General features: G+C 50.9%; 7 protein-coding genes across 7 annotated transcripts; 4 read left to right on the top strand and 3 right to left on the bottom strand.

Annotated features, from left to right (window-relative positions):
• Nucleotides 1-3,808: 3,808 nt before the first annotated feature.
• Nucleotides 3,809-4,580, bottom strand: MRS44_018496 (uncharacterized protein; the record flags this gene model as incomplete). Its single annotated transcript, XM_065615975.1, has 3 exons — nt 3,809-4,231; nt 4,287-4,397; nt 4,554-4,580. The coding sequence occupies 3 exons, from the start codon at nt 4,578-4,580 to the stop codon at nt 3,809-3,811; spliced, it is 561 nt and encodes a 186-aa protein (XP_065472047.1).
• A 3,266-nt stretch (nt 4,581-7,846) lies between these two features.
• MRS44_018495 (uncharacterized protein) lies at nt 7,847-8,887 on the top strand (the record flags this gene model as incomplete). Its single annotated transcript, XM_065615974.1, has 1 exon — nt 7,847-8,887. One exon carries the CDS (start codon nt 7,847-7,849, stop codon nt 8,885-8,887), a length of 1,041 nt encoding a protein of 346 aa, XP_065472046.1.
• Nucleotides 8,888-10,864: 1,977 nt separating this feature from the next.
• MRS44_018494 (uncharacterized protein) lies at nt 10,865-12,214 on the bottom strand (the record flags this gene model as incomplete). The annotated part of the gene is made up of 1 exon (XM_065615973.1): nt 10,865-12,214. The coding sequence occupies one exon, from the start codon at nt 12,212-12,214 to the stop codon at nt 10,865-10,867; it is 1,350 nt and encodes a 449-aa protein (XP_065472045.1).
• Nucleotides 12,215-13,072: 858 nt separating this feature from the next.
• MRS44_018493 (uncharacterized protein) lies at nt 13,073-14,969 on the bottom strand (the record flags this gene model as incomplete). Its single annotated transcript, XM_065615972.1, has 7 exons — nt 13,073-13,122; nt 13,179-13,256; nt 13,512-13,794; nt 13,849-13,945; nt 13,990-14,050; nt 14,104-14,448; nt 14,516-14,969. 7 exons carry the CDS (start codon nt 14,967-14,969, stop codon nt 13,073-13,075), a joined length of 1,368 nt encoding a protein of 455 aa, XP_065472044.1.
• Nucleotides 14,970-15,605: 636 nt separating this feature from the next.
• Nucleotides 15,606-16,007, top strand: MRS44_018492 (uncharacterized protein; the record flags this gene model as incomplete). Its single annotated transcript, XM_065615971.1, has 1 exon — nt 15,606-16,007. The coding sequence occupies one exon, from the start codon at nt 15,606-15,608 to the stop codon at nt 16,005-16,007; it is 402 nt and encodes a 133-aa protein (XP_065472043.1).
• Nucleotides 16,008-16,866: 859 nt separating this feature from the next.
• MRS44_018491 (uncharacterized protein) lies at nt 16,867-17,295 on the top strand (the record flags this gene model as incomplete). The annotated part of the gene is made up of 2 exons (XM_065615970.1): nt 16,867-16,948; nt 17,009-17,295. The coding sequence occupies 2 exons, from the start codon at nt 16,867-16,869 to the stop codon at nt 17,293-17,295; spliced, it is 369 nt and encodes a 122-aa protein (XP_065472042.1).
• A 2,005-nt stretch (nt 17,296-19,300) lies between these two features.
• On the top strand, nt 19,301-23,135 carry MRS44_018490 (uncharacterized protein; the record flags this gene model as incomplete). Its single annotated transcript, XM_065615969.1, has 4 exons — nt 19,301-19,454; nt 19,580-19,754; nt 19,821-21,106; nt 21,886-23,135. The coding sequence occupies 4 exons, from the start codon at nt 19,301-19,303 to the stop codon at nt 23,133-23,135; spliced, it is 2,865 nt and encodes a 954-aa protein (XP_065472041.1).
• Nucleotides 23,136-24,778: the final 1,643 nt, after the last annotated feature.

The raw sequence follows: 24,778 nt of genomic DNA, 5'->3' as shown, positions 1-24,778 counted from the left end.
AAGAGTGAATATCCACAGCGCTATGAAAGGCCATCGTGACTTTCGGGTTCTTTCGTTTCCGGGGCTGGACAGACCCGCTGTTGCGCTTAACTGTTGAGTAGTCGCGTACTGATGCGCAGTCGGCCGATGCGAACACCGTCATAGCAATAGTATTATTCCCCGAAAGGCAGATAACCGGCCCGAGTTCCAACACAAGGGCTTACGGTGTGGCCCCGCAAAAGTGGTGCCGGCAGAGCCGCTAAAGTCTCCAGCGCCAGCAACAACGGCAGCAATAATTGTTCCTTGCTGAGTAAACCATTGACCGGAAGAGCACCTACCAACACCGAGCTTTGGCCGAGGTCGCAGGAGGAGAACATTTCGTAAAAAAAATAAATAATTCGGAGTAAGGATCGGCATTGGTACTGTATTATCTACAAACTACGTTAGAGACGATGGGTTTGTCTTCTTGATGCCCTGGTGGCGGATAAAGATCCGGAGCCTTGGTTTATGGCAACTTTAAGTTGACTACCCGAGTTCATGAATAGTCGCTTGTCGACAGACGGTTCGTGGCATCTGAAATGCTTCAATTATCGGCTCCAGGCTCTGGCCGATAAAGCTCCAGCGTCAATAGCCTTAAAACTCTCTCACAGCGACACATCAAATTAATCCCTTATGGCTCGCCAGTCTAACGTACGTGAGGTGTCTAAATTTGGCAATCCGGGCTAAGCATAGAATCCACTTCAGTGAGCGTGTCGCAGAAGTAGCCGGCCATCGAATCTTTGCCGTTGGCGTCCATGACCGCAGGGGCGGCGTAACCCCGGGGCATTTTACGAGCTCAATCAGAAGCTGGAGCTGCGAGGCGCGGAACTGCTCTACACGCGCAGATCACAACTCACCGTTGGAAAAGAGGATCAAAATAGTTGCTTGCTTTCTAGGAAGGAAGGAAAAGCCGGCTCTACTTACTAGAAAGAATTGCGTCATCTCAAAGTCACAATGTGACGGTGTGGGTTAACCAACTATTAAACCGGGCCGTGATTGGTTTATGTTGGCAGTAGGATCAGGGCGTTGTGGTACTGAGCAACAGTGGTCACGTCTGGTGATGTCAAAGTAACCAAGTTGTATTGATAGCTGGAGAGCTAGTCTTGATAGAAGGTGTGCGAATGAGTGAATCTATATACATGATGGTGGTTTGATGGATCAGTGGTGGTGGAGGGGGAATCAGTGGTGAGTTAGAGGGGATCAGTTTAAGGACAGACTACTCCAAAGGTTAGAGGCAAGGGGCATACCCAAAATGTTAGTAAAATGGATCGACGCCTTCTGCTCGAATCAGACAGCTACCATTGTGGTGAACGGCCACACATCCGAGCGACGGAGGCCACCACAGGCAGGTCTCCCGCGAGGATCACCACTATCACCGGTACTCTTCCTATTCTTCAGTGCAGACCTCGTGCAGAGTAGGATCAATTCAAAAGGTGGGTCGATCGCCTTTATCGATGACTACCCAGCATGGCTAAGAGCGTCAACGGCGGAGGCGAACAGAGCAGGCATCCAGGCCATCATAAACCGGGCACTAGAGCGGGAAAAATGGAGTGGAGTGACGTTTAAAGGTAACAAGACTGCTGTCATATACTTCATATTCAATAACGAACGTACCAGCGATACTCCCTTCACCATCAAGGGAAATAATCAAGCCGAAACAGAGCGCTAAGATTCTAGGAGTCATGATGGACACTTAGCTACGACATAAGGAACATATAGCCAGGGCAGCCACCAAGGGCCTCTCGACGGCCATGTATTTGAGGAGGCACAAGAAGATCTCGCCGCGTATAGCTAGATAACTTTTCGTCGCGATGGTGGCCCCAACCATGGACTACGCCTCCAGTATATGGTCACACGCACGCAGAGAAAAAGAACTAGGATGGTTAAACAGAGCACAGAAAGTAGGAGCGCGGTGATCACAGGCGCCTTCCGGACGGTGTCGACAGCAGTAGCCAAGGCAGAGGCAAGCATTCAGACAGTGTGCGCGACAAGCTCAGGCCGGCACAAGGTTCTACATCAAGACTCGAACTCTGCCCAAGACACATCCGCTTGCGACACTGAGAGCGTCAGCGAGCCGAAGATACATCTCGCCGATGAAGAAACTGGCGCTTGCACATGACGAGAGCGAAACGGAACGCATAGAAACGACCCAAGTATATGCGGTACCACCATGGCACGATCGAGTGCCGATGAAGTGCGAAGCTGACCGAGAATGTGCGGCGGCAGCTGCCAACGATGTTGGGGACATCGTCGTCACCACCAACTCTTCTGAAAGGGGAGGACTGGTGGGCATGGGAGGCATTATCTGCCACAGATCAACTGGGCGAGCAGATGACATCGTCGTGGCTAGATATTCTGTCACTATCGGTTCGAGAGATGGATAGAACCCATACACGGCCGAGCTGGAGGCGATTACAATGGCATTGAGATGCATGCCTGATGGACTACGGCGTCGACATATGACCGTCCTGTCGAGCAACCTGTCAGTACTGGCAGAAAGCGCACGGCCGCGACAACAATCGGGACGGTGCACCATTCGACAGATCTATCACCACACCGAGTGACTGCGGAAAGGAAATAACTCGGTCAAGATGATGTGGGTTCCCGCCCGAGACGGAGTCTTTGCCATGGGACCCAAAGCAGAAACGGAAGCCCGTAGAGCAACCAAAGCGGACCGTATACCGGAGTAGCCACCTTATCAAGCCCGATCGACAAGGATGAGATTGGCAACTATGCAGCTACGACAGCAACGGATGTTGTCTGGCAGGGTAGGCAACTACTCGAAGAGGGTCGACAAAGCATTACCAGGCACACACGCGCGCTCTATATGATGGGCTGAAGAGACGTGAAGCAGCCGTGTTCTCGCAGCTTCGCACGGGAATGGCGAGGATCAACAGCTATCTGCACAAGATAGGCGCAGCAGAGTCAGACATATGTGATTGTGGGCAAGCAGCTGAGACGATGGAACATTTCCTGCTCCGGTGTACGAAGTGGGATGCACAACGTGAAGGCATGCGGCGAGTTGGACAAGCAAAGATAGGGAATCTGTCATTCTTTTTAGGGGGAAAGTCGGCATCAGACGGCGAGAAGTGAGCATCTAACCTACAGGCAGTGCGAGGGGTGGTCAAGTTTGCAATTGAGGCGGGGAGACTGAACGTGAACCAGGAAAATTTGACACACTGATCATCAAACTCAGGGGAAACTCACATCAAACAGCCTCGAGTTGGCAGACCATGTATCAGCCACCGGGACAAGGAGCGTGCACGGACCAGTTCGGTTGCGTTGCGACGCAAACGACGTGGCAATTGTACAGTGTCGCGGTCAGATGGAAAAGACTTGTAGAAAAGCTCTTGATTCCTAGCTAATTGAAGGCTGACAGTTCTTTTATACACACATAGTGTTGTCATCATAGGGGCTGTTGTGAGGTCCCGAAACGGTTGCTGTGGGTCTGGCTGACTTGTGGTGTTAGGACTGGATCTTGGTAGACCCCGTATAAGAGAGGCAAACGTTGATTGATGGGTTCTAAGATACCATAACAGTAGATATCCTAAAGCCAAAGTGGTTTACTTGATCATAATGTATTTCTAGGCATCTGTTTAATCATTTCGCTCGTCTATTGAACAGTGCATTTTGCCAAAAGTCCACAAGGACCCTCCTTATACTTCTTCAGCTCCCTAAGTTCCCTTGCATCCTCCACCTTCCTGGACACCTCCCTTGCCGCCTCAATCGGCTTGCTCACAGACTCATCCGCAGTAAGTTTCTCCACAGGCGCAGGGCCGCTGCCATGCAGTCAACCGGTGTACCTTACAGCGGTCTGGTAGAAGTGCTCTCCCTGGATGGATGCGATCTCGAGCTCCTTGGCCGAGGGTTGTCGGGAGCCATCACCGCCGGCGAAAGTACCGGCACCCCAGCCGCTGCCGCCGCGGACCTCAGACAGGTTGGTCAACTGACCGAAAGCCTTGGCATAGCCGAAGGGAACGTAGATGATACCGTGGTGGGCGAAGGTAGACATCGCGGCGAGAGCAGTGCTCTCCTGACCACCACCCATGGAGCCGGTAGAGACGAACACACCAGCCATCTTGCCCCAGAAGCTACCGGCAGCCCACTGTTTGCCGGTCTTATCCCAGAAGGCCTGCCACTGGGCGGGGAAGTTGCCGTAGCGGGTAGGGATTCCAATGAGGAATGCGTCGTAGGACTCGAGGGTGGCAGGGTCCTCGAGGACGGGGATGGAGGTGTCCTTTGGGGGGGGCGTGCATCTTTGCGATGACTTCTTCGCATAGCGTCTCCGGGATCTGGAAGATGTCGGCAGAGCCACCAGCCTTCTCGATGCCGGCCTTTTCGGCCGCGGCCAGCTGCTTGATGTGGCCGCACATGGAGTACTGGAGAGAGAGGAAAGAGTCAGTATCACTGTCATGGTTTGGAATGGCGGTGATGTTCTCGCTGAGATCGTTGGGTGTATGTTGACGTGGGGTTATTATTTAGGGGTTGGCGAAGAGGAAGGGCTGAATCTTGAGAGGTGGGGAGGAGAAGCATACGTAGACGATGGCAATCTTGGAAGCCATTGTGAGTATATTTGTCTGGACATCAAGGTGAAAACTGTGAAAAGAAAGCAAGGACTAGGTAACAGGACTCATCGAAAGTGAGTGCTGTGGAAACCAAAACAGTCTTAGGAGGAGAGTGAGCACTCTATCGTCTTATGGCTGCGAGCTCCTCAAGCTCCACTTTGAAGCTTGCTTATCTATCCCAAAGGTATTACAAAGGGATGGACAAGGTACCTAGGTAGGCATGATATCATTGGCTGCAGTAGCTCTCGGAATCTCCATCTTCCGCTCGCCCCAAAGCCCCTGTCCATCGGGGAATCTCCAATAAGCCTCATCAACAACAGTTTCGGTGACAGGGCAGAAGGCTTCGTTATCTGGGGTATCTCACTGAAGTAACTCACATTGCCATTTTTCCTTTGAAAGTGCTCATTCCCTTGTCTAGTGCCATCATAACCCCATCCCTTTGTAGAGTTAGTGACAGAGTAAACCCCATTCGAAATTATCCTATCTCGTCCCCTCCTATCCCATCCAAATCCTTGTCGCCTTCCCTCACCTCTTTCTTTCGCCTGCGGTTCGTTTCCTTTCTGCTGAGTCAAGCCGAGGCAATAACCGCTGCTTGGTCATTCTTAGTTAGCAGATGTCTCCCGGATTGCCCGCTCCACCTCTAGCAACGGTTAATTACGCAAGCCTGACAACTGTACCACTTCCTTCACGATAGAGAGAGACTATCGCCGCTCGGCTCGCTGCTCGGCGCTGAGAACACCGGACTTGGCACATCTTACACCGGGAGGGGCGATGATGTAGATCCTTGACGAGGCCTTTCATTCACGAGTCATCCCGCTCAATTATTGCAATACTCCGCCCGCGGTTACCATCACCGGCGTTGGGGCATCGCGGGGAGGACTCAAACATGTGGTGTAGTGGTGCCACAAACGGTCCTTCAAGGCTCCACATCTGGCCTCTTGTCGCGAGTCGTGGCAGTCCTTCCTTAGTCAAGAACTCGGTCGACCTTCGGCGGAACACAGCGGACACCCGCAATTGCCAAAGCATCCGAATTGAGCCGCAAATCTTGGCAGGCAATCCCCTTGTGGGCGGGAATATATACGTGGTAGTAGTGATTAATTCCAAGTCTAGCGAAAGATTGAAGACGTCATAGGAGCACCAACACGACTGAAGTCAAACAAATGCTCACCTCCGTTATCATAAACGAGACTCGGACCACCCCTGTAATCCCCCACAGCCCTCCACATTCCCGGCAGAAGCAGCACCATTATCACGGCAAAGTCTAACCGCCTGGCGTAGGCATTTTTGGAGGCTATGGGTAGGTTACTCGAGGTCTAAATCGGCCCACCTAGTGCTCTATCCCATGGAGTTGATCAACAAAGCAGGCCCCCCGTTGTTCTATTGCCGGTTGATGCGGAGGTTGGTGCGGAGATCTCCGGATCATAAGAATAACCTGCGTTATTTTAATGGCCGTCGAATCGGCATTGAGTCGTGATCCAAGCCCGCTATTTTCCTTCTCTTGATGGCCTTGTCATCTTTGACTCCTGGTTCGTCGCGGACGACGAGGAGGGTGGCAGGAGTGTTGTCCCTCGGCACACTTTCTGCTCCCCGCCTATTCGAGCGGCTCTGTAGCCTCCACAAGTGAATCTGCGGAGGGCGCGCCGCAGCCTCCACGAGTGAATCTGCGGAGGGCGCGCCGCTCTCCAGATGTGTGCAGGAGGGGAGTAAACAAGATGGAGTGGGGTGTGTAGATAAGCAGCCGAAAGCTTGAGGGTTGCACCCTCCAATGGATAGGTCCTGGTATGTCTTGCGGCCTTGAAGCACCGCGAAACCCCGCCGGCATCCACGGCTCCACGTACTACCTATCTTGCATGGTCACAGCCATTCCCAACCCAAGTCATTGATAACCCACGTTTTGTCCTGCAGTAGCCCGCCCGCAACGTCTCACTAGACAGTTGCGCTCGCGATCTAGACTGCTTATTGTAAGTCCAGGAGGCGAAACAGCCACCCCGCCAGGGACCCGGCTGAACCTTAATATCAACTTCGTAATACCTTAGTATATTCTTAGTCGATCTCGGGACCAGTCCCAACGGTTAGACTTCTTCCCGGCAGATGTCCGAATCCATGCCGCGGCGCGTGGAGTCTTCGACCGGGCCGCACTTAGGTCTATAGTCTGGTCACCTTCTTTCTCGAAAGCCGTTTCGTTAGACGAACGACCAATACGTCGCGTTGCTCTTCGTCCGTGTTCACATGTCAGTGGTCTTAATAAGATTTACTAAATGCCATAGTTGAACTACAATACTGCTTTCCTCTTGCTCCATGGCCGAGTACAAGGCTTCTTGTTCGTTAATTCAGTACGATCAGTCTCTGCTTTGTCCCTGTCTAAATAAGCTATCACCTCTTCTTTGGTCCACTAATGTGGGGAGTCTGACAGCGGAAGGGCTATACTTGATGCAGTAATTGGGACGGGGCCCGTCCAGTTTAGAAGGACGGGTACCCGTCCCCCTATTGATCGCCCTCATTATGGGCCCAAGCGCACGCCCCTGCAACCCCGTTATGGAGCCGTTTCTGCCACTACAGCTTTGAAACGCCAATGGAAGTTGCTCTTTCCTGCGATCCAGCTCTCTGTAAGCTGTAGTCCTACGATTTCGCCCCGGTCTCAAACTCTCCAGACAAACCAGTAAGACAGCCCGGAAAACCTTCCCGGGAGATTGGCCAATCAAAACCTCATAGGCTCCCCCCCGATTCGAAGGGTTTACTCAGCCCAGCCTCTCTTCGCCCTGTGCCCGCTTTCTAGGGCATAGGCAAGCTTTTTGTGAACTCCGCTCAGTACAGCATTCCGGCGAGCAGTTGGTAGCTTGTGAGAGCTGCCATATTTGATCCTCCCATGTCCCTCGATCCTCTAATGCTCTGCTCCTATTCTTGGTTCTCTTTATTAAAGGATTCCGCCACGGATCGTTTCCTCATCCATGTTCAGGATCATCAACCCGAGCCCATCGGAAGCCTGCTCATACCTTCTCTTCTGTCGAATCATCTTTCAGCCCTGCGCCCATTAAACACCTTGCACCGGCATCTAGCCTCCAAGCGGAATATATCCATCCAGGCTGGTCATCGCTGCCTATGGAGCCGGTGATGTCAGCATTCGTACGTTCGTGCTCTCACCCGGTAAGAGATCTTGGTTTCGGTGCTCACGCAGTGACGCAGATGCAATCGCCGCCACACCGTACCTGATGATTCCCTCGCCCAGTCGGATGAGCACTGCTTCCCCGATGTCCCGAAACAACATGGCGTATCAGCCGACGCCAAATCAATTCACCGACAGCTCATTCTTCGACAAGGCAATTGACACATCCCCAATCTCGATAGAAGTGGGACTCGGCTTTTTAGAGCACCCCCATTACATCACCACATCAGCTCAGCCCATGGAGCCTGAGAGCCTCAGGGACGGTGGAGCCCAACAAAACATATTACCAACCGTCGAGGGCGATAAGAAAGCCGCCCACCGCACCCGCAACCGGCGACAATCGCAAGCAAGTTCGGCGCTTTCAGAAACCAGTGCCTCTGGGTTAGTTACAGAGTCGCCTAAGCCAAGAAAACGCAGTCGGAAGCCTAAAAAGCAGTCGAAGGAATCGGATACAACAGGCCAGCAGGGGGACCTCGATGATGATGATCTTCCCAAAGATCCCCGCCGGCGGCGCATCCTCGAACGTAACCGAAACGCTGCCACCAAGTATCGTCTCCGCAAAACCGACGAGGCTTCGGCCCTTGCTTCCCGTGAACAAGCCCTGGAGGATCAGAACCGCTCCTTATCTACGTGCTTTGACGCACTAACTACCGAAATCTACCACCTGAAGACGCAGCTATTACAGCATACCGACTGCAACTGCGTTCTCATCCAAAAATACATTGCCAATGAGGCAAGGAAATCCGTGGAGGGCCTGCTTGCTTGTTCTTCAAGCTTTAATGCCTATAGTGGTTCTTTGAGTCCTGACTATGGAGGCTCTAATGACGCCAGCACTACCGATTCATTTAATAATCAATGTCCTGAGGCGGGAAGCATCTCGCTAACCTGGACGAACCCCTTTCAGCAAAGACCGCGGGCCCCAGAGGTTAGGGATGGCATGTTCGACATGAGTTTAGAGCCGTTTCAAAACGCTCCCATGCCGCCTGATTCGATGATATCTGCCCAGACAAGTCCAGCTGTGCCTCTCGCTGGATGTGAGCCGGGGCTATATATCAGCGCCGGGCCACAACAACAGCCAGCGGGTGAGACGGTTTTGGGACACCCACTGGGAATTTCGATGATACTAGATACTTTATATTAAATTATTAGAAACAAGAAACGATAGATTTATACCGGTAGTAGAATTGATTTTGTAGGTCTGGAATTGTCATCTTTGATCATTAGCGGCTCGTTATGCTTGTCTTAAGTACTTGATATTCATTCTGGTGTACGTAGGGTCGAGTGGCACTATCCGTTAGATTCCGACTGGACTTGAACATAATGCACCAGTTTTCGGGCTTCAAAATTTAAATAGAGATAAAAATAGACAATTTTAAACCATATTAAATTTCTGAACTAGTAGCTTATTCAGTTGTGGTGCTGTGCTGTGTTGAAATCAGCAGCTTTTTCGTCTTCGTGTCTACCGGTGTATGATTTGTTGCTGTTGCTATTTTTGAACATCGGCCAATTCATCCTTCGCGACCGTGCCAATCGGTTGGGACTGAGCCCAGGGGTTCAGCAGCCACTTGTTCCTCGAAATTTTCTTCGCTTCCAGTTCCATGTGTAATCGTGATCTCCCTCCTCCTGTCTTCTCATCCCACCCCAACCCCCGGCTCTTCTCGTCGATGTTTTGCCAAAAATTTTCTAAAGTGGCCCTCTTTTTCCAGCTTGTCAGTACATCAGTTGGAGTATGCCATTTGACTTCAACCCTCATCACTAGTCGCTTGGTTCATCCATTCTTCCAGTTTCGAGGAGCCAGCGAAGGAGGATGATCCAAGCCCGGTAGCGTTGCCCAAGCCACGCTCCATAGCGCCATCGTTTCTCTGTTCTTAGCGACGGATTTGCTCCTTTTCATCCGAGTACTAACCCCATTTCCTTAGCTATGTGATATTGAGACACCCTCACACCTTAGTCTACTCTAGAAACAACGTGTCATACCCCGTCCCCGGGCCTCGCTCCGTGTCAGCCACCAGAGGACTTTGGTATCAATAACCGCTCTCCGCCTGCGCTTCAATCACTGGATATGGCTTGGCTTTCTATTCAGATTTTATCCTCCTGGCACTCTCGAGGAATCTGTTGCGGACGTTCTGGTAATCAGGCGCAACAATCTTGCCATCCTGCTTAACGAACTTGCCATCGACCATAACATGCGAGGCGTCGCCAACGCTCGCGTGCAGCACAACGGCTGCCACAGGGTCCTCCCAGCCAAGGAGTGACGGTGGCTCCCGAGCGTTCCACACCACGAGGTCGGCCTTGGCCCCGGAGATCCTTCGCTGATTAATGCACAAAGTAAATGACGCCCTCCCGAAGAGTTAAGAAGGAGCCACAAGAGCTAATAATTTCTCCTAAATCACCCTAATCGGAGTCCTTAAGCGACTTAATAAGAACCTTTAATTCGTCTAAGGTAATAGGTTAATATACTACCGAGGCAATAGGTAGGATTTCCTTGCAAAGGCTAGCATCCTCTGAATCACGGATATGCTCTATCATTCGGCCATAGAGAGAATCCAGCCCCGGAGGGAACGACTGCAACCTAGGGAGCATGCGCCGTTTTCGGACCTTGGGATCTGCGAGCTCTTGACAGACCAAGGCTACCCAGAGAAAGCGGGAAAAGTCAAGTACGGAAGAGATATCGAACAGGAGACAAAGCTAGACAACATCAACAAGAAGCACAGCCATATCACCTTAACAGGGAAGTCAATCATGTCAATAGGCGTCATAAGTCAGATTGCTTTGCTTGTAAGGGTTTTCGGCAAGGGAAGGGCAGCCTAGGTCAAAAGCCCAAGAAACGGTGCCCTTAGGGGAGACTGATGGTAATAAGAGGAGGAAGAAAGAGAGGGGCCCCCAGAGCACATACGGCTGTAAGGTGAGTGATGTACCAATTTGTAATAACCAGAATTGCTGGGACTTTTGGCATAACCAAATTTAGGTGGGGGACAATGTACCTTCCTTTGCTGCATTTTAATTGGGTCGACCCCCTAGTCGTGATGGTCGTGGCGAAGTCTTAAGGCAGCTCAAAGAGATATCACTTCTCTGCTGCTCAATTGCATCCAGATTCCTCCCAACCTGCCTTGTCAATCTACTCGCCCTTCTGAAGTCCCACTAGTTCGATAGACATTTCCCAAAGTTTGACGGCCTTGTCCTCATTGTACACCCACGGTGCGTAGCCAGATCCCATCTCCCCCGTTTCAGGATCCCAGGGCCCAGCAATCTGGCAGTCTTCGACGTACTTCCCTCCCGTTCCTTCCAGTGCCTTAGACATGGCAGCCCAGACAGTTGTCGCAGCACCCTGTTCGGTATTCTTCCAGTTCGGTCCCATTGTCTCATGGCTTGTCCATTGATCCACTATCTCTTGCGGAACGTGCTTTTGCAGCCCAGTTGAAATTCCTCCGGGATGGACGCTGAAGGCGTGAAGGTTCCTTGATCCATATCGTCGCTCAATCTCATTTGATGCCCAGATCGTAGCAGTTTTGCTCTGGCCATAGGCCTTCCATGGGTCATAAATCCCTTCCAGGTTGATGTTGTCAAATTCAACTTCGCTGAAGCGATGTGCGCTGGAAGAGACCATGACAACGCGAGAGGCGAAGTTGGGCTCAGAGGCACGCAGTAGCGCAGGCTTCAGCAGTTGGAACAGTAGGAATGGTGCCAAGTGGTTGGTTGCGAACTGAGTCTCGAAGCCGTCCTCTGTTTGGCCCTCTGGCGTTGCCATGACGCCAGCGTTGTTGATAAGAATGTTCAATTTCTCTGACTTGGACAGGAACTCTTTAACGAAAGCCCGAACGCCTGCCAAAGAGTTCAGGTCGAGTTTTAAGAGTTGTACATTCTTCATTTCAAGCAAGTCTCCCAATGCCGCTTTCGCTTTCTCTTCATTGCGAGCGGTAACGTAGAGTCTTGCACCCGTCTTCGAGAGAGCACGAGCCGTTTCAACGCCTATGCCAGAGGAGCAGCCAGTAATCAAGATGACTTTTTCAGTAAGCTTCTGTTCAAGACCTTCGTCTTGAACGATCTGCAGCGCAGTGGGACGGGCGTCACCCGGGCCGGAAGGGTGGGCGTGAACGGCGGCATAGGCTGTAGCCATTTTGATAGAAGATGGTAGTGTGTCGAGAATTCGGAAAAGAACAGTAGAGAATAGGAGGTGGGTTGAGTTATCCAGTTGTATGGTAAACAACGGCGCTATATATACAGCAAGATTGACAAAGACTGCAGTTTCGGAGTTAAGGACGGGCACTGGTAACTCCGTATCGTCCTGCATCACCGTGATGTAATCAAGCAGGCTGTGGTGTCGTATCGTAACCCAGAAATTGACGAAGATTGCCTTCACCTCAAGTGCGTCAAATCCACCGATTTGCACTACCCCGAAAGTGGCAAGCCTTGGTGCCGTCGAAAGGTCCGACGCATGCTGACAAGCGCGCGGGGGCGGGCGGCGCATGCGGACGCGGGCGGACGCCGCGGGCGGACAAGGAGCGGATGGTCACTGCGACTCGCTCCGCCGCCACGATTCACGAACTACTAAAGTGGTGGCGCTAAGATCAACAGTCTCTGGGATATCACCAGGCAAAGCTTGTGCTGCCATCTCCAAAATCAAGACCGAGTCTTCCGAGGCCGGCGTTCATTTCCTAAAGATGGATAGATCTGTCCTCTGTAGTGAAGGCGGCCGACGAGCGAGTTTAAAAGCCGGGAGAACAGACTAAACGGGTTGGTCAATATCGTAGTGAGGCTTAGCATGGAAATACCAGAATAGTTAACATTACCAGCAATGGACACAAAGCCGCGCGAAGTCTGAGATGGATGTCGACGATATAGATTAAGTTAGCGGTGGAGTCTGGAGCCGTTATGGGATCTTAATAAGCTCTTTGATCCATAGGGTTCTGCTAATAAGTCGAAGGCTATCTGGATAGCTGCAGTGCATCCAGGCTTTACTAATACAAACCTCGTCAAGCAGCCAGGGGTGTCTTACATCGTATACTCCATTCTCAAGTGTTTGTGAGTATAAAAGACGGCTGAAGAAGGCTCTTTTTAACACGCTATGCGCGATTGTGTCTACCGCGTTCAATCAAAAACGAGAATGGCCAGTATTTTGAGCCTGTCGCGAAGAAGGGGAATGCAAGTAGTCACGCGTTTTACGGTGAGCTCGCGGGCCGATTGTGGCAATGGACTACCGCGAGATGAAGAAAGGGGAGTGGATCAACGACTGAAACAGAGAAAGTATACAAAGCTATATTGAGACTTTCTCTCTCGGTTCAGTAGGGGGAGCAGTCTAGAAAAGGCGATAATGGCATGTACCCGCCTAGTTATTTCCCGAGTAGTCATAACCGTCAAGAATCGCGATATATTCCCCTATTGTGTATTTAGCAAGCCAACGACCAGGGAGGATTAGTACCAACCGAACTTACTAGCGGAATTCCATCTTGTACCCAGAATACCGAGCACATCCTTGATAGTATTGGCCATAGGTAGGTAATCTTGGCCACCTGTTTCCAAGGTGTACCATAAATAGGTTGCGGCAGCCTGATAAAGACAATCGCAGACCAAAGGACTCATTCTCAACATCCCTCCCAATTCTGTGACGGCCTGAAGGCGTTTTGAAAATAGAAACACAGCATTAGGTATTTCCTTCAAGCCTGATATAGCTAGTCTTTGCATCTCCAGCAAATTTTCACATCCCATTTGGTTAGCCTCGCTATTTTCAGTGCAGCAATACGTATCGTAAAGGTGAAGCAACGCACTATGGCACAGTGCCGTTGCAGTAAAAAGGGGCAGGTCAGCCGTGGCATCGTTCATATGCTCTAGGAGTTCTTCGGATTCGTTGGTAATTGTGGCAGCCAGCGCCTGCACTGTGCGACGAAGTTGCAGAGCTTCGCTACATCTAAACTCAATATCAGAGTCTCTGTCGCTTATATGCCGCAGGACACGAGACAGCAAATGAGAAGCTTGGCAAGTTCTACCAAAGGGACAAATTTTCACTGTTGTGCTAGTTGATACTGCAAGTGGCTGGATAAGGGCGAGTTCCTACGTCGAATTAGTTTATTTTTTTTTTTCCTTTTGTTTAGGCTTAGACCATACCCCTTGATCCCAGTGTTTGTCATCCGCGGGAAGTAGCTCATCTGGTCGGACATCGTCGCATGAGAATGGACGATTTTTGCCGCCGACATTGACGTATCTGTTTATTCAGCAAGCGACTGCAAGCAGGCTCTACAAACATACCTGTCTAGTACAATCACAGCCCACCAAACTCGGTGCCTTTCTTCCAACTCAGTGGCTGATGCTTCTTGACATTAGAAATGAGGCAGAAAATCAAATGCAAGGGCAAATGCCTACTTGGTGTGTGAAGCATCTGTGGTGCTCTCTTGAAATCGTGGATACCTATAGCGTGGCCCAATCTTGCGCAATGGCCTACGCTGAGATAGGCTGCTGGGTATATCGCATTCGCTATCTCATATAAAGTGATGAGAAGTGTGGCTTGTAACAGCCGAACGGAGAGAATATTGCTCCTCTCGACATGAGAACAGCAGGCTTTGGCGAGCCCATAGAGCTCACGATTCGGTGGGTCTGAACTGTCGAGAGACCGGGTATGCAGTTGCATGGTGATCAAAAGGAGCGCTGTGTCGGGTTTTCGGCAACTCTGTGGAGCAGTGAGCTCTCGATACAGTCGCAATTTCGAGACTATCTTAAAGTAAGCGCACATGTTGCTGCCATGAACAACACAACAGATGTTGCAAGATGGACTGACCTATCGGCAAGAAAGTATGGATAGAGTTGAAATAGACGTCAACATCATGCATGTTTGATTGGGCATCAATAGAGTCAAACTCGGGAGGGAGTTCAAGCGTTGGCATCTGCAGTTGGGATTTTGTTTGCTGAAAATAACTAGAATCGAGAAAAAACAGAGCCGGAAAGTGGTTTTCGCCTGGCAAGAGCCCCGGGGCAGTGGATTCATTGGAGCTAGGCGCCTCTGCTGCGGAGTCGACGACCTGTAAAGGCATTACAGTCGGGTTCTGGATTCGAGGAGCGACACGCGAGCGCCCCTCAGGATAAGGCGCCGCACGGCTGCCGACAGCGTATTCGCAAGGCCGTCCATTTTTGGAGCAAAGAGAACATTCGGGAACCTCTCTGGTGCATTTTCGTTTCTGTTTGCGACATGCTACGCAAGCACGGACTGCTAGCGTGCGCCTTTCACTTTCCATGATGCTGAGGCATTTGGCCGGATGGCTTTTGCAGGCGGAGTTTGCGTCTGGTGGTCATTTATACATTTGGTGGTGGGCCCGGATTTTCCAAGCTCCGCTCGTCGAGTCTGACGGTGCTAACCAAAATAGTATATGCTAACTGTGCCGGCAGATTAGGGAATACCAGAGGGCGGGCGACTGATACATGGGCACCCGGATGCCCAAACAGAATGGCGCACCCGGGTGCCCAAATTATGTCAGCGCCTATTAGTACATATTCCTTAACGCTACATGTTGAATAGATTTTTATGGTGATGAGATTTTGATAAAATTAGAAGTTAAGATGACGCGGCTACAATAACGAAAGTAGTCTCTAACACATGAATTTGCCTTACTTCACCTTCTATATAACGTTCGCGCACATTGAAGTAAAGAGCAGCTCCCGCTTATAAGCGGATTCCTCATCGCAGCGCTATTCTCGATCACATTGAGGATTTACAATATCTCGTCAATCTCTTGGCACAGAATTTTCTCTCATGTCTTCTATGTCCACCGAAATGCTTGAGATGAATAGCAAACCCAGCTCGGGACAATAATGATTGGGATCCTGCAGTGTCAGACGGTGCTGTTAGTGCTATTGTAGCAACTTCACCATTTATGAAGGCCAGGCGCAGAGTAATGGAGTGGGTAAAGTGGGTACTCAAGAACCAATATTATTGGGTACCCAGCCCGGGTGCCCAAGGCTATTTGGGCATCCGGGTGCCCATGTCTCAGTCGCCCACGGTGCGGGCTTTCATCAAAGATCTCGAACATGAGGCTGCTGTTTACGAGCGTCTCAAACCGATCCAAGGCGTCTACGTGCCTGTCTTCCTGGGTGCCATTGACCTCCGATCGATGAACAAGATTTACTACTATGACCATCGGGTCTACGTGGTGCACATGACATTTTTGTCCTGGGGAGGGTGCAACATCGACAAAGCGCAGAACATTGGCGACATAAACAGGTCACTCGAAGACGAGGCCATTCGGTCCTTGAGAGCCATGCATCGAGAGGGGTGATCCACAAGGATGTGCGGCTTGCGAACATGTTATTCAATCCTGAGACCAACGGGGTTATGGTGATTGACTTTGAACGGGCTTTGTTTCTCAAGCCGCCTCGGCGTCCATTGGCACAGCTGGTGCCGAACAAGCGAGCGTGGAAGTCGGAGACGATGGATGCCAACAAGGTGACTGGTGATTCAGGCAAGCGAATCCGGTCAAGTCAAAGCTTTTCTGAGGATATTTGGTTGGCTAAGACGGCGTTCTTAGAGTGGAATACTCACCGAGGGATATGAGAGTCTCAGAACGGCCGAAACTTATCGTATTTAGCCCATCGGGCAATGACAGGACTGTACAGTAACCTACCAACCAACTCTACCATCAATCAGCCTTTGCACATGATTTCCTCCAGCATGTTCCGTGCCAATAATGGACGCCCTTTTCATCTTCCTAGTAGATAATGATTTTACTGTCCTAAATTACATGAGGCTTTCATCATCGATCCTCTCTCACAAGATGGTTTGGGTAATGCGATATATTCATTGTCGGATTGCCTGACTGGCCAGCAAAAGGGAGCGCGCGCTCCGGCAGTGCCTAGTACAGTTCTGGCTTCTATCCTCATTGTGACATCCATTATGTTCTTCTACCTAGACACTGGATCCTCGTGTGCTAGCTACGCGACCCTGCGGCCGAGTCCGACAGGTTACTACACCTTTGAACAATCATGCACACCGAGGAATTGTTGACGATTCCATTGCTTCATCCCAATCTCCATCGATCCGAAGCCGCTTGGAACTACCCCGTCCAAACACCGCTTCTACGGCATGCAACCTCCCGCCTTGCTTTTATTTAAGTCGAGCCCATTGCCTCATCCCAGATCATGCCAGATTTTCGTCCTTTGTCAAAGACTGGTGATCAGATCTCACCCCAACCGTCCAACACCAGTATATCCAGCGCAAGCAGTACGTCTGGGTAGGATTTGAGAACGCCACAGACTCGACCGAGTGCTATTGCATTTCCAGTCCATAAGATGGTTAACTTTACTGTGATACTTCGTGCCGAAAAGGAGCTTCAGAATCTCATTGACACTTTCTTGGACAAGCAGCCGCACACATTAGCTACCATTAACCAAACTATATATGAGCCTCTACGCACCCGGCAGGATTTCATCTTCATTAAGACCAAGACCTCATCTGGCAACATATACACTGCCAATGTTCAGCTTAGTGTTTGGGTCGCTGTGTGGCATGAGCGTATGCGCGGTTTCATTGCGCGCGGAGGAGGTCCAGAGGAACAGACAACATCATGACGACCCCCGTCATTCAGGTAGTTGGTAGTGTCTGGACCCTCCTGTTTGTCACGTATGCAGGCGTGGAAATTGTAAGTTACTTCGCACCCATCTCAAGTTAAGTACCTAGCCATGGAAAATAACGCGTGCTCGATGGGAACTTTCGGATAGGTGGTACCGACAGCATTTTTGGCATTTACCAGTTGCGAGCCGCCATGTCTGCGCTTGCCAACTGGACAAGGACACCTTTGAGCCCTAGTTCACTCCGCTCTCTAACTCGCGCAACTGGGTCACAGCTCTAGCAGTGATGAAAAGAACCAGCGTCAATTAACAAGCGAACGAGGCACCGTGGTTGTCACATGAACTTTGTTTATGTTTCAGTGAGCATCTCCCGATACAGCCCCTCCACGGGGTTCATCTGCGTCCATCCATATGCTGATCACATTGGCCAAGATGTTCAAGTCGTAGACAGCTCTGGCTAACAAACAGCCTACGACTTTAACCAAATGGTTAACAGCTCTGAGAAGGAAACTTATATGAAACTGGCGTCTTATATAGTCGAGACAAAATTAAGATATTTTTGGACCACATTATAATTCCCATCTTGATGTATATCACCGCGAGTAGAACGTCTTTTTGCTGAGAATTACTCCCAACGTGTTGAGTATATTACGGCTCGAATTTGGTTTATCTCAACGCACCAAGAAAGGACTGAAGGGGGAATATCAGTACATCGTTTGGCCTAAGCTCGGTTTTACCGGTACTCGAAACTTGAAAGAGATTTATTGCCTCCTGCAGGGCCTATGGCGCCCCAAAATATTGATCATTACAAGTTACTATAATAGGTAGCATAAGCTATTTAATCGGCTCGATTGCTAAAATGGAAGAAAAATTACCTAATAATCGTACAGACACGCTGGGGTAAGTCCTTAGTTGTTCGGGTGGGACGCGAAAGCGATTAAGATATATTGAGTTATCTATAAGAAAAATACTGATAGGAGAGAAAAGTAAGTCCGTCTGGGTTTTCCGTCAATCCCAACCCCTAATCATCATCAGCCATCGACCCTAACATTTACAAGACCATCAAAAGCCAAGACCAGGGACCCGGATCTCAGATTACCATTGCCCTCGGTGGTTGGACCTCAGTGACCCGGCCCTTAGCAAGATATCTCCTCTTCGCTCGCCTCCAAGAAGGAGAGCAGGGCCACCTTGATCAACAGCATTATGGGATATTTTTGCTAGTATGACTACGATGGTAGCGGTAAGTATCATATGTTGGAAGAACTGAGAGTTTCCCCTTACCTTCAGGATCAAGATTAAAGTTTGAAGTCCTACGGAGCATCGGGGCTTACCCCTTCGCCATCAAATGTCACATGTCAGCCAAAACTGCCGACCATCGGCGAAGTCCCGGCCAGCCACTTCTATCTCGGAGCAATTCATAGGGCCTCTCGAGGGCCTCAGCGTCCGCCGAAAATGTTCTCCGATGACCCGCATGTGACAGACGCTGAAGGTTGCGTCCACTCGGCACCCAGCATTGTGGTGCTTAGAGAAGAGATGGCAGAAATGGGCGAGATGGGTGCACTCTGGTACTGCGGACGGGAACTTTGACGGGCTTTTGGTCAGCGAGCAATTGAAGGTTTTGGCTTTGGCTTTGTGAAGGGATCCGAAAGTTCCCGCCTGACGATGATGGCTGCCGTTCATGATTCTCGGAGGGACGAGCGGATGTGAAAAGGAGGCCTACTAACATTTCAAGCATTTATCATTTCTGCTCAATTGGATATAAGGAGCTGTCACACTCACATTTGCGCGGTAACAATCGGTCTAACGACCACGAGAGATTAGGTCCCAGCCAGACTTGACCGTTGGGAGCAGCTGAATCGCATTATTTTGGCGGCCGAGGCCTGGCCCGAGGCATCACTTCTAAATCCCTTCGACCTCTACCTTGCTCACGACTTTCACCATTCCCCTATGTCCAGTCTTGAACAGCGCTCCGCCGCGGAAAGCCACGGAGAACCTAGACTACACCATGGATCCAGAGCAGCGCCCCGTCGCAGAGAAGTACCTCCTCAACACGACGGTCAAGAGTCTCACCTGGCGTAGTGTCACAGTAACTGTCAAAGATCAGGAAACGAAGCAGCAAAAGACGATTGTTGATAATGTCGAGGGAATAGTGGAAGCTGGTTTGTCAATTACCCTCTTGCATTGGGTCAGCATGAGAAACTAACAACTATTGACTAAACGGGCGAGATTTGCGCTCTCATGGGATCTTCGGGGTGTGGAAAGACAACGCTATTAAATGTCCTAGCTCGACGACCAAGCAATACAAGCAATATCGAAGCAAAGGTCCTCATCAATGGAAGCCAGCTTTCGAGAGCGGCGTTTCGGGATATTTCTTGCTTCGTTGAGCACGAGGATGCGCTTATTGGATCTTTAACTGTTCGCGAGACGCTGGAGTTTTCTTCGCGATTAGCTAGCACAAGGTAAGCTCCTGCAGAAGTCAAGAACGGGATCGCATGCTCTAGGGAATAGACTGGCTGACTGCTTAGCTCCCTCTCCAAGCAAGAGCGTCTCCTCCGTATCAATGGCCTCCTCGAATCCTTCGGCCTCGTCGACCAAGCCAACACTCTCATAGGCACGCCCATCCGCAAGGGCGTCTCTAGCGGTCAAAAGCGACGTGTTGGTATCGCAAGCCAGCTCATCACTAGCCCGAAACTTATCTTCCTCGACGAGCCCACCAGCGGTCTTGACTCAGCGGCGAGCTGGAAGGTCGTCAACTACCTCCGCCAAGTCGCTAGGCGGAACAAACTGATAGTCATCTGCTCGATTCATCAGCCCTCGACATCGACGTTTAATTTGTTTGATAAGTTATTGTTGCTTTCTCGAGGAAAGACGCATTACGTCGGTCCTGTGAGCGACGTAACGATGCACTACGAGGAATTCGGTCACACGGTTCCTAAGCACGTTAATCCGGCTGAGTTCCTCCTGGAACTGATTAACGTCGATTTTCAGCAAGACAAAGTCGCGGCAGCCCAGAGTCTCAACAATCTCCAAAGTACCTGGCAAAACTCGCACCGCGCGAAGGATACGAGGTCCGCCATCATGGCTGCTGAGCAGGAGGGCGGCCAGTTCAGAAACGAGGGGACGGATAACAAGCCCAGCATGCCGAGTCTGACGCTTACGCTATTGCATCGGAGCTTCATCAAGAGTTACCGCGATCCTGTGGCGTATGGTATTCGACTTGCCATGTACCTTGGATTGGCTGTCCTGGTGGGAACAGTGTGGGTTCGCCTTGCCCCTAACCAGGAGTCCATCCAGCCCTTCACCATCGCTCTCTTCTTCGGGTCTGCCTTCATGTCCTTCATGGCGGTCGCGTATGTCCCAGCTTTCCTGGAAGATAAGGTGCAGTACGTCAAAGAGCACCAGAGCGGTCTCTACGGCGCCGCCGAATTCATTCTTTCCAACTTTCTTATCGGCGTACCGTATCTATTCCTTATCGTCGTTCTTTTCTCCCTCATCTCGTACTGGCTATGTAACTTCCACCCTACTGCTAAAGCGTTCTTCATTTGGATTATGTGGTTGTTCCTCGATTTGCTGGCTGCTGAGTCCCTGGTGGTATTCGTAGCCTCCTTGTTCCCCAGCTTCGTCATTTCGCTGGCGCTCGTTGCCTTCGCGAATGGCCTGTGGATGTCCGTGAGTGGCTTCATGATCCCGCCCACGATTCTCAATCCGTTTTATAAGTACGTCTTCTCCTACTGGGACTACCAGAAGTATGTCTTTGAGGGCATGATGATAAATGAGTTTTCCGATCGGGTCTACGACTGCGGTGAGGGCTGTAGGTGCATGTACGACTCTCCCCTGGCAGACCAGTGTAAGATTGATGGCCAGGCGGTGCTAGATCAATATGGATATGAGAGGGGGCATATGGGCAGGAATGTGGGCATTATGATTTCTATTATCTTTGGGTATCGATTGGCATCGTGGATTGTACATAGGGTTAGGAAGTAGATAGATCGCCTCGGAGATTGTTGGACATTATTCACGGAATTAGTTCAGAATGTCAACAGTGCATTTAGAGCGTATCTACCACGAAGTCAGATGGAAATACATATGAAAAGCCCTTGATTTATAGCTAATTGGGGGTCTAAGTCGGCTCTTTCGTACATACATAGGGTTTATCATTATTGGGACTACCATGCAGTACCCACCTACCATACGGCGTCTCCTTCGACCCAAAGAAGACCGAAGTCATGCACTTCTCCCGCAGCAAACTCAGGGCCGCCCCGGCGATACGCCACGGTGATGTCGTGAAACATCCCGAGTCAGCTCTTTGCTAGCTAGGTGTATGGCTCGATAGCAGGCTACCATTCCGAATCCATATCGAAAAGTGGGCAGCAAAAGCGCAAGCCGTCGCCTACCACTTAAGAGGGCTAACCAACACGAAATATAGCCCTCTGCCGAGTGCCGTAAAGAGTGCCGTCAGAGCATGCGTCGAGCCAGTCCTGCTCTACGGCGCCGAGGCGTAGTACCTAGGCACTACTCAGCCACGGTAGAACCAGCCATCTAGAGACCTACCATCGAGCAACCAGCATCTGATGCAAAGAATGACTAAAGTCATGAACCAATCCATGTGGGCCATTCTCCCCGTCTGGAAAACGGCTCCTACCGCCGCCCTCCACCGGGAAAGCGAGATACCACCAATCGCCCAGCTTCTCGAAGTATGGCGGCTCCGGTTCTCTGCACGACTGAAATCGCTCGGCAAGGCTCACCCTCTGGCGAGTCGAACGCTCCCGCCCAGTCAACCTGTTTACCACGACCTCATCAAACGAAGATATCAGCCACTGACAGAAAGCAGATTCAGGACCCGCCTTCGTCGGACTGATGAGATCCTTGCGCCCTGCGCACGACCGAAGCTAGTCCAGCAATCATTTAATCAAGAACAGATGCCACCGCTGCTGACAAAATCGAAAGAGGAAACGGCCGACGCCTTCCTCCACTACGTTCAGTCACTCGATCCGCTCACCCTGGTCGTATACTCAGACGGCCCCTGTCCCCAGAGGGAGGAGCCAGCTACGACTTCACCGTCCACCAGAACAGACTTGATCCTTGACGGATCAGGCCGCCTCGGACCGGCAGAGGTCTTTGATGCCGAGGCCATAGGAGCATTAGAGGGCTTGAAGGCAGCTCTGAATCTCCAAGAATCACCAATACAAGAGATCATAATCTGCTTGGACAACCTCGCTGCCGCCACGTGCCTGCGGGGCACACCGTCCGACTCCTCCCAAGAAGTCTTCCTCGAGTTCCAAGCCTTGGCAGCATCCCATGGTGCTACCAAGGTGCGTTGGGTTCCAGGCCACACCAATATTCCCGGCAACGAACAAGCCGATAAACTGGCAAAAGCAGCATCCTCACTGCCCGATCCCGAAGGCGCTCGGCCAACGCTAGCGTACCTGCGAAGAATGGCAAGACAGAAACCCAAAGAAGCATTCGAAACGTGGTGGTCTACCGCCTCCCCTGAGCAGTACAAGAGACTCAATCTCAAGGCGACCCTAGCGTGCCCGCCAGAGCTTTCGCTCCCGCGCGCAGTCTTGCACCATCAACTCGCAGCGAGATCCCTTCATGGGGACTTCGCCGCATATCATGAGAGATTCGACCACAGTGAAGCACGGCTGGTCTGCTCGTGCAACCGACGCAAATCGCCGGATCATATCTTCTATTGCAGAAAGGTGCCGCCGCGTCATCGAATGAGACTGGCACCCTCACCGAATGCAGCAGTAAACCTCGCAATAGGAAATGTCTTCACTAAGTTTGTTAAGCTGTCTAAATCAGGCGCCTTCTTTGATAAGATCTGCCCTTGCTATTAGACGAGCCTGACTCGAGACGCACTTGCGTCCCTTACCTCTTTTATCATCTCTTCTTTTCTTTTGTTACCTCTTCTTTCTACCTGGGCTCAGTTAGATGGGGGATGCCGCGATGCCCTCCATCTGGCCGTGACCACGCACGCCCATGGCCCCAATATGGCCGTCCTGGTCACAGGCTTGTCTTGCGGCTACTGTTTCCAAGCCGCGCCTGGCCATCCCGCTGACGGGTAACAGGCTCGATACGATGCGCCGTTTGTGCCGATGATATGCTGGATAGTGTGGTCTGTGGTCGGTTTCCGCAGAAAAGTCATAGATAGATCCCCCTAGCTCAGCACGTCTTGTGCCCCAGTAGGGGACTTTTCGGGCCCATTGGCCCCCGGACGAATAATATACATACATACATACATATTCGTCTTCCTGTGGGTCTTTCGACCCTACTAGGAGACAGAACTCATGACCGGATCGTCTCCATTTGAGCACTTCGGCTGAACTTTCGGATGTAGGTGCGTAGCCGGATCTGAGACGCCGATCGGCCTCGTGCTTTAAAACGCTCTCAAGGACGGTACCGTTAGGCAGCGGCAAGACCCTGTCCCATTGCCTTTCGATACCTGGTTTAGAAATTATCCTTCAGTAGATCTCCTAGGAACATGGGTGAAGAAAAATATGGTAAAACTCCTCTGGTCTGTGATCTTCTGGATCGGTTGGGCCACTTACCGTAAGGTATTGTAGAGATAAAGAACTGCGTAGATGTATCCTAATTCGTAGCTAAGAGTAAGGCCTGTTGAAAACGTAACGTCTAGTATGTCGATTATGTGGTACCTTGCGGTCTAGGGAGCTTGATAGTATAAATCGAAATACCGCTCGCATTGAAATGTGCCAAGTCCTTGGATCCAGTCTTATCTCCTGAGTGCGTGCGGACCTCCAAGCCCGTACCCCGCCCCAGTGTTATTCCTTTAACAGTTAGCGCCCTATTTAGGAGGTCTCACAGGGACTCACTGTTAAGGCCTTATGACAGTTATACTTACTTCTCAATTGCAAGATAGTTGAGAATACGGTAACGTCCCTACCGAGACCTCTAATTGGCCCGACACCCTTAGAGTGACCGCATTGGAGGTCCGCACGCACTCAGGAGATAGGCTAGCTGAAGCACCTTTGTAATTCCAACAATAGCAATTATGGCCCAATCTTTTGCCCTGTGGCGTGACGGCTAAGGTGCACTATTACACGAGTTATCTGGCCACAGCTTATGGGCATGCTCTTTTTTAATGAAGCTATTATTATTATACATATTGATCGTATTTGCCTCTTGTGGAATTAATTAAGTACTCATTGTTAATATTGAAATGCTCCAGAGCTCTCTTAGTAGTGTTTTTTGGGGAAGGGGGGGGGGGTTAGGTTAATAGATCAAATTCTCAGTACAGAGTACCTCGCTCGTACTCTCGTTATCGGAGGGATTATGTGGGGCGAGGTACGTAGCGGAGGTTTATCAGGAGATGGGGTGCCACGGATTGGTATTAATCCGAGGCGCTTCGGCTGTTCGCCGGACCCCGCTATCAGGGCGTAGTTAGTTGGCCAGAGTCCTCCGCGCGTGTCGCGTCACGAGTCGCGACCAAAATGACCAAAATGTGGAATGACCACGCGGAATC

Source organism: Fusarium solani, assembly GCF_023522795.1.
Source record: "Fusarium solani strain SB1 chromosome Unknown bctg00000016, whole genome shotgun sequence".
In the NCBI taxonomy this organism is placed as follows: Eukaryota; Fungi; Ascomycota; class Sordariomycetes; order Hypocreales; family Nectriaceae; genus Fusarium; species Fusarium solani.
The sequence above is the reverse complement of the archived record's forward strand: the minus strand, read 5'-3'. Positions and strand labels throughout refer to the sequence as shown.